General features: G+C 41.5%; 1 protein-coding gene across 1 annotated transcript; it reads right to left on the reverse strand.

Annotated features, from left to right (window-relative positions):
* Positions 1–6085: 6085 nt before the first annotated feature.
* On the reverse strand, positions 6086–7382 carry pierce1 (piercer of microtubule wall 1). Its single transcript, XM_070833044.1, has 3 exons — positions 7283–7382; positions 6838–6916; positions 6086–6387 (listed from the first exon to the last, which is right to left on the reverse strand). Exons 1-3 carry the CDS (start codon positions 7375–7377, stop codon positions 6145–6147), a joined length of 417 nt encoding a protein of 138 aa, XP_070689145.1. The 5' UTR covers positions 7378–7382; the 3' UTR covers positions 6086–6144.
* Between the last annotated feature and the right edge of the window lie 1542 nt (positions 7383–8924).

Consider the following 8924-nt stretch of genomic DNA (forward strand, 5'->3'; position numbering starts at 1 on the left):
GACTCCAGTGGTACCTTTATACCAGTCATCGACCTTAGACACCGTTACAGTCGTGATCTTCACAGCGTCTCGTCCTTTGACTACCACTACAGCCGGGGGTGAGGGACTATGTTGTGTTGTTGCGTTGGATGTAGTCATCCAAGTAGTGTTAGGACAGAGGACAAAGCCATGACAAGGGTCCACTGCCCCAGGACGGTATATACAGACCCCCAACCAATAACAGTTTACTACCGTGGGATGGACGGATTAAGACGGACAGACTTCTAACGGATAATGAGTGGTGTCTAGTCCCATGACTACCTGTCCGCTCTGTACTGAAAACTGAGTCAGGCGTTGTTTCCAAGGTCCGCTATTCCACCCATAAGAAGAGTTAGCCCAGTTTGCTGTGGTACCAAATGTGGAGCCCCACGTACTATCTACTTTCCCAGTCTTAATATACCACGAGTATTTCTCCAGCCATTTACCTCCTTTCCACTCCTTTAAGTTCCAAAAGGAGAAGGAGGTAAATGGAATCCGGACGACGAACGCTGTTTTATTAGTGCTATAGCACACTCGTGTGAGCTCGCCGGCTGTGTGATTACATGGATTGTAGCTCTTGTTACATGACCCTGAAAGGGTGCGTTTGGGTCGTGCTGAATTAGTTGGAGAGTCTCCGGGAACCCACCAAAGGATAGATCCTACTAAGAGTATAGATAGGACGCACAGCACTCCCAAAGTTTTCCACGACCCGTACATGTTTAAATAAAAGTTCTATGAAAGAAAAAGGAAAAAAATAAACAAAACCTTCTAATGACTTAACTGAACTATCGGTGTATCCTGAGCAGGGTTACTCTCAAGAGCGATTACCACTTTCTCATCTGGTATAAGTCATTCAACTCAATGCAGCGTACATCAATAGTTAATTTACAACATGGTAGAGCCTGTGGCTCCCAGGTGATATAAAGCCCATGAAAAAACAATAATAACAATAATCATGCAACAAACAAAAAACTGCAATGTTGAATCACTCATGTCGTGGGGCGATGTACAGGCGGTAGCTTGGCACGCTACGTGTTGGAGAGACAGCTCACTTATTCAAGTACTGTCTCTCGTCGGGGAAGGGTAGACTACCTTCCCCCTTTTGCCACCAGGGGATTATTCTGCCCCTCTACGTTAAGGTGGGCTTTCTTTGGTGCTGGTTGATGAATGATGTTGTACCTGTAGGTCCCTACAGGTGTCACTCAGCGATCTTTGAGGAGCCTCCGCAGCGGCACACTGGCTCCAATGGTACCAGGTATCTCCTTTTCCTTTTAGCCTTACTGCATGTGAAGTCCTCTCTATTACCTGGTATGTTCCAGTCCACCTATGTTCGGATCATTGTTGTTTGATCACTTTCAGAAGGACCCACTCTGCCTGTGGCGTGGTGTCTTTGGGTCCGTGTGCGCTGCTATCGCAGTCTGCGTATTCTGCAATGAGACTTCGTACTCAGAGAAGTACACTTTATGGGTTAACCCTTCTACTACATGTGGTCCACTGAACTTTATTCCCAATTCATTTTTGTCTGTGCACAGATTTTGCCAATTTATTTTTAGAGTTTCTGATTCAATCTTTTTTTTTTTTTTTTTTTTTTTTTTCTGGTACACCGTACCGAATCGGTGCTTTAATCACAACAACTCCTCTTTCTTATACAATTCTTAAATTTTTGACTGTGTCTTTACACACAAATATGTACCTGAGCCTTCATACTGGCTCAGTCCTGTCTGTATAAACAATGATTTTTTCTTTACCTGCTTCAGTGACTAGAGGAAAAACGTCCAGGATATGGTTTCACCGTTGGTCTGGCATTGTACATGTTACATTACTCACAAATGTGTGCATGATGCTTTACCAATTTCTCATCTTTTGAGCCACTCCTACATGTCCTACCCCCTTTTGCTGTCTCTGTTGCTGTTTGTGAATCAATGTTTTATATATTAATCTGTCAAAGAAAATTATTTTTCTTAAGATATTGTCTAATCTGTCAAAAATTATTATTCTTCTAATTTTCTTATTTTTCTAATCTGTCCTAATCTTTCCCCCTTTTCTCTGGAACAGAATATCATCTGTTCCAGAGACATCAAGGAGAATACGTGAGCGTAAGAAAGCCAATAGTACATGTGGTATTGTACATGTCCTCACATAACAGGTTGACAGCCGCGGCCACACCCTATTTGGCAGAAATAGTAGCAGCAGTGATGTTCAACATAACATGCAGAACGCCACATGAGGTAGATCAGGTGGGGAGACGTAAGGGTGGGGCTGGGAGATCCAGGGGTTGCAGAGTAGGACTGAGGGGATGGTAACACCGTGAAGTGTTGGCGTGTGGTATCAACAGAGGTCTAGCCTGGTATTGTCCCACGCGAGCAGTTCCTGTATCTTTACATGGTAACGTAGCACCGTCGGGGAGACACACTTCCAGTCCATCAGGTGAACATAGGAGCATAGCATTAGCTGTTGTTAATGAGTTCTGGTGGCACAGGGGCAGAGGGCTGTTTTCCATTACCAGGGATTGTGTCCACGTCCACCTCCCTATCCTCTGGAGTATGAGTACATATGTCGTCCCTTGCCACGAGATGTGGGTTGCCAGTTCGGTCAGGGACAATCTTATTGTCCGATGACCTAAGAAAACAGTCTTGGTTTCTCCTTCTGCGTCGTCCATGTCCCCCTTTTGCTCTCCAGCTCCTCCCACTCACCCCATAGAATTGGTGTGCTCAAGAAGGCACAGGATAGAGGTCAGATTGTTGACCAGGTTGTGACTCGGCTGTCAACATGACGTTAAGGGTGTCAGTGTTTAATTTATGTTGGTGTCGCTGACCGTATGTCCAGCTTTGGCTAGTTGCCTATTTCAGCAAGTATTTGCAACTTCGCAAGTGGTGATGTGATCGCTTGTTTAAATCAATTCCGTTACTGGTTCCGTTTTTGGATTTAAGTCATACATGTTACTTTCTGTGAGGTACTAAAGGAGGTTCTGTTTTTTCCATCCTACTTCATGTCAGGCATTACAATGGTGTTTTGGCAGTGGGATATTTCCCTCATGGTCTTTATTATGTCTATGCTATAGTGTAAGAAAGGGTCATGGTTGATTATGATAAGTGTCCTTGTATTCGATTCTTAATTGTGTCAGCCTTCAGCTAGTTTCGTGTTGACATTGTGAACCTTGTGATGCTTAGTCACCTGCCTATGAACCTATCACTAATCCGTCACTGCTACATGAGAGTCCTACTATCTGAAGAGTATCATCTGTGTTTTGTAAGACTGAGGACAGCCCAAGTTATTGGGGTGGTAAGACATGTGTGGGTGTCAGGTGTGATTGGAGTTACCAATTATTCCGTGTTACATGCTCCGTCAGGTTTCATTCAGATACTTCACTCTTTGCCACGTGACCGCAAGCTTCGTCCATTCCCGTCGTTGTTCCTCCTGGTACATCCACGCCCCTTTATCCACGTGTTGTCTGTAAGACACTCTCCGTCTTCCCCTACTCTGTCAACTATCCTCTCAAGGTTTCTACTTTCTAGCTTTCTCCCGCCTTCAACCTCCTAGACTATTCCCTTTTTATCAACTCTTCCACATGTTCTCCTGTATCAACTTCCTTTTTGTCTTTCTTTGTTATCTGTGGTTGTGACCTTCACAGTCCTTATCCTATTTATCTATCTGTTGGTGGTATGTATGTCATAATCCTCAACCTCCATCGTCTATTCGCCTATTAAATTCTCCTTCCATTCTTATTTTCATCTTAACTCAGAGGCCAGGTGGTTTGTATGACACTTGCGTTCCGAGCAACCAGCCCTTGAGCAGGTCAGTTTATGCAGCCAAACAGTTTGTATGACACTTGCGTTCCGAGCAACTGTTCTGATTGGCTGAGACAGGTGGTGTTTTGTTCACCGCTGAGGTTTCCCTCCAGATAGATTCTGTTGACACCGTTAAGGTTTCCTCTATCTGTGCTCTGTCTCAGTCAAGACACTGCAAAACATGACCTCTCTTATTGACACCTCTGAGTTTTATATTTCCCACTCCCTCTTATTTGTCTATTTTCACACACATAGTTCAATTAATATCACATTGCATTATATACAGCATTATAAAACAACAAACTATTTGTACATTAATTTCAGGCCTATTACATTGAACTTCTTTTCATTTAGGGACTATAGCCCAGGGCCTCTAACCCACCTTGTATTCCGCAGAATATACTACTTTAGGGGACTCTAACCCCAGGGCCTCAAACCCAAATTTAGAGGACTATAACCTCAGGGCCTCTAACCCGTTCCGTGGAACATTCTACTTTAGGGGACTCTAACCCCAGGGTTCCAAACCCAAATTTAGAGGACTATAACCTCAGGGCCTCTAACCCGTTCCGTGGAACATTCTACTTTAGGGGACTCTAACCCCAGGGTTCCAAACCCAAATTTAGAGGACTATAACCTCAGGGCCTCTAACCCGTTCCGTGGAACATTCTACTTTAGGGGACTCTAACCCCAGGGTTCCAAACCCAAATTTAGAGGACTATAACCTCAGGGCCTCTAACCCGTTCCGTGGAACATTCTACTTTAGGGGACTCTAACCCCAGGGTTCCAAACCCAAATTTAGAGGACTATAACCTCAGGGCCTCTAACCCGTTCCGTGGAACATTCTACTTTAGGGGACTCTAACCCCAGGGTTCCAAACCCAAATTTAAGGGTACCTCAGTCCCTAGGGCCTCTAACCCAGCTTGTACCGGACCTCGTCAGATCACGGTGGGGGTTTGCCACACCCAGGTATTACTTCTCTTTTACTATATTTGTCTTCCATATATACTTCTTTTATCGTACTTATGCCTTGTTCTTTTGGTCAAACTTAAACACGAGATTTCAGACAGGACACAGTTTCCTAATTGACAGAATTCGTTTAAACAGGTTTCTTTTTCGTTTTATTTGGCCGGCCTGTGTCCTTGTCTCTGCTCGTGTAGAAGTTCTGTTAGTTCAAATAGTCCGTCCTCCCTTTCAACCCTATCCCGGACGAGCCCCCAAATTGTTGGAATCGAGGTTTACTCGCATTCCTGGATTCTTTTGATAAGGCAAAGTAGGCACGGAAAGTAGTTGAACAAGCACAAGTTTAATTAATTCCTTTTGTGCACAAAAGGGGAGATCCACACATCAACAATGTACCCAGTACAGCATAAAAGATCTCAGCCCGTCTCTCTGTGTGTGTGTCTTTTATACAGTCAATCTGTTCCTGTTTCTGCTGGTTTGTCGGTTTCAAGGTCTAACAGTCAAGGTCTAACCGTCACACACAGTACTTCCTGTCCTTGTTCTGCACACTATGTGCCTGTGCCTTGATATGGAGCTGATTAAGTGGACATGATTATTACACAAATATCACACTATGTTTTCCATATATGGTGGTATACCGATCCCACACTCGTTAGGAAAATGTTTCAAGTGAGAAGTCGGCTCATTTTCTCATAGACTTCCATTCATTTGGACTTCTTTTTACAACCAGCAGTCGCCCCTTCTTGGCCATCACACACACAGACAGGCGCATTGGTGCATTGTTAATGTTAATTAGTGACAGAATGGGAGACTAAACATGGTGAACATCTATGTGAGCGCAGAAAATAATTATAAATATTATAATTATTATTCTAATTATGCTGAAAACCAGAACAGTTTGGTAGTGGATGTTGAGCACTGGGACATTTTAGTGTTTTACAGATATTTGTCAGGATTCGGAACACACAACTTGAAACCAGGACAGACTGGGTCGTCTGGTTAACACAGGCTAAAACAACGCTAGCTAACTCTTTGGCTAACGGTAGTTGAATGTAGCTAACGTTAGCTGCATTTGCAGAACAAAGCAAGTCAGATCAAGATCTTTATGACACTTTTGTCCACAGAGGCCGCCAAGATCTATACAAAATGAAGGTTCCTTGGACACATTATAACTCACACTGGGACAAAATGTTGATGTTATATCTCAAATCGCAAAATGTCTCCACAGATTAAATCAGCGGAAGAAAATAAACTTGAACTGAAATCTGTGTATTGATGTTAAACTTGTTTACGTTCTGTCATGAAATCAGATTCATCACTTTGTATTTTCTTATTTTTATTGTGGTGAATTTTCCATTTGTAAACTTTAATTCTCTTGTTAATCAGCGATTACAGTTCCCGACTTTGGATTTTTGGCTATTTCATGACTTGTTGCTGCCATCGTGGCCACTGCCTGGTTGCCATAGTGATGGCGGCGATGGAGTTTTGCTCTGTCGTGCTGGGTTGCCGTGGAAACCATCACTCTGCTCCTCTCCACAGACGTGTTGAAGCCGTGGTCACGATACATCCCGCTCTGCAGCATCGCCTCCGAAAACTGACGGGACTTCACTTTAAACTGAGTCTGAAACACACAGACGACGGTCAGTCCGCATAAAACTGACGGACTGTCCCTTTAAACTGAAACAAGCTTCACTCATCACACACGACTGTCTGTCTCTGTTGCCATGGTGACTGCATGGGGTAAAATATAGTTTTGGTGTTAAACAGTCACTTGTCAAACAGGTTTATATTTAAATTAAATGATTAAATAAATCTATAAATAATACATTTACAAATGAAGGGATATTTTAATGTTTTAATCTTTATTCGCAATAAACTAAAATACAAAATAAATATGAAAAATAAGATTTGAACTTAATACAAATAAACTCAGTGATGTACCATCTTTACATCATTTTGCTCATTTTAACTGATCTTATAATTGTTTGTATTATATTTAAATGTCTCTCTCTCTCTCTGTCTGTATGTCTCTGTCTCTCTCTCTGTCTCTCTCTCTCTGCCTGTCTCTCACCTGTATCTCATGCACAGTCGGCCTCCTGCTGCCGTACGTTTGGTTCGATGTCTGATAAAGTGGGTCACCTGTTTTCTGACTGAAACACAAACATCAGTCACAGTATTAGTACATGCAGTACAACATGTAGTATTGGTGATATTAGTATTAGTATAGTACAGTAGTAGAGTAGTAGTATTACAGTAACAGTACAGAAGTTAAAAACTAATAAAGTCTGATACTATTAACAGTTACACAAACAGAAGTATTAAGAAGCAGTAGTTATAATGCAATTAGTAGTACTAGCAGTAGTAATACTACAAACAGTACTTCATTTCTTGTCTCTCTGAAGTGAACTAACTTCCTGTTGCTGAATCAGATGAACTGACAACTGGTCACTAGTTATACTAGTTATACTCTCGGTGTAACTAACTAGTATCTGTGTCAGACTGTGGTTGTACTGTACCCGTAACCATGGAAACAGTCCGGGTTGTTGAACCTGTGCGGCAGGTCTGGATCCGTTCTGTAAACGTCGCAGGTCTGAACCCTCTGCTCCTCCATGGCCGCCCGATCCAAACACCAAACGTTACTAACAACACAACAGTTACCATGGAGACGCATGGAGTCCCTCACTGCCCATTGGCTGGTGTGTGTGTGTGTGTGTGTGTGTGTGTGTGTACAGAGGTCTCAACACACACACAGAAAATTAAGTTAAAATGACCTGAGATGATTCATAGATACTAATAAATTGATTTACCCTGTAAAGTTTCTACAAATGTCTAATTTAGAAATAAAAACATTTGATCCTCTTTACTGTTTAAATCATATTTTCATTCAACCTCACGTTATTTTCTAAATGATCCATCCACAGGCACAGGTTTAACAACAATAAACCGATGTTTCTCAACTCGCCATCAAACACACACATTTGTCAGGTTTTCCCTGCTTATACCACAGCCACTGACCAACATTAATGATGCACCATAATTAAAGTAAAAATATCAGTCTTTCAGTCACTAGATCAAAGGGTCTCAAAACACATTACATCAGAGGATACATCGACTTTTCTACAATGACAATAAGCCCTGGACAAGAGAGTCTGAATGACATCAGCTGGCAGACTCAGTGTTTGATTCAGAGTGTACTTTATTTTGAAAGTTTAACATACAGGAAGTTGAAAAGAGCGTGATCAGCAGTCTCACGTCTCAATAAAAAAATCAATAACTGATCGATATCTCACTATAAAATAAAAAAGCTTCACATTTCACACAATCAACCAATAACATAATAATTGATCAACAAGCAGGGGCGGGGGCATTGGGTTGGGGGCGGGGCTACTGCAGATCGGTTAGTCTGAGGGCGGGGCTAATGTCAGCAAGTATACAGGTGCAGCTACAGTTTATATTTACACAAAGTCGACTCTTTACACTGTTTAAACTTCACTGTAAAGTTTAAACTTTACTTTTTTTAATTTTTAATCTTTACTTTTAAACAGTAAAATTTAAACTTCATACAGTATAAACGGTTTAAACTTTACTGTTTTAAAGGAGTAACGTCACAGCAGTTTCATTGTCCTTTAAAGTGTTTCACGTCTTGACCACACCCACAGTGATGTCACCGTGTACTGACGCACCTTGGAGTGACATCACTGCAGGTGGACAGAAACAAGATGTTCACGCTGTCTTTAACCGTCAAACTTGAATGTTTTATTTCTCTCAACAGGCCAACAGGAAGGATCGTCCTCTCCACCATTTCACACTTTTTCATTTCAATTCAACATTTTTTACAAACACTAAATTTTAAAAGATTACATTTTGATTTTTCATAATTCATCATAGTGTTAATACAGCAGGTTAAACTGAACTCAGGTCAGTTTGTCAGTCAATCAGCAAAACATTCAAACTTATAAATTACAGAAACTGTTTTCACATCAGAACAAATGTTTAAAGAATTGAACACAAGAAGCTAAATTCATAATTTTGGACTCAACATTAAATGAGAGGGTAAATTAATCTCAACAGGATTCAGTTTTTTTTTTCCTTCAGCTACATTTAATGATTTCTGTTAATTAATTGTTACAATTATGAAACACTGCTGTTTAAAAACTC

This window comes from Pempheris klunzingeri, chromosome 7 (assembly GCF_042242105.1).
Source record: "Pempheris klunzingeri isolate RE-2024b chromosome 7, fPemKlu1.hap1, whole genome shotgun sequence".
NCBI lineage: Eukaryota > Metazoa > Chordata > Actinopteri > Acropomatiformes > Pempheridae > Pempheris > Pempheris klunzingeri.

Excerpts from the sequence above, each read along its gene's own strand:
- pierce1 (XM_070833044.1), bottom strand. The coding sequence starts at position 7,377 with ATGGAGGAGCAGAGGGTTCAGACCTGCGACGTTTACAGAACGGATCCA. Across the intron at positions 6,917-7,282 it reads GACTGTTTCCATGGTTACGG|TCAGAAAACAGGTGACCCAC; the intron begins GTACAGTACAAC and ends TTTGTGTTTCAG. Across the intron at positions 6,388-6,837 it reads CGACTGTGCATGAGATACAG|ACTCAGTTTAAAGTGAAGTC; the intron begins GTGAGAGACAGG and ends TGTGTGTTTCAG.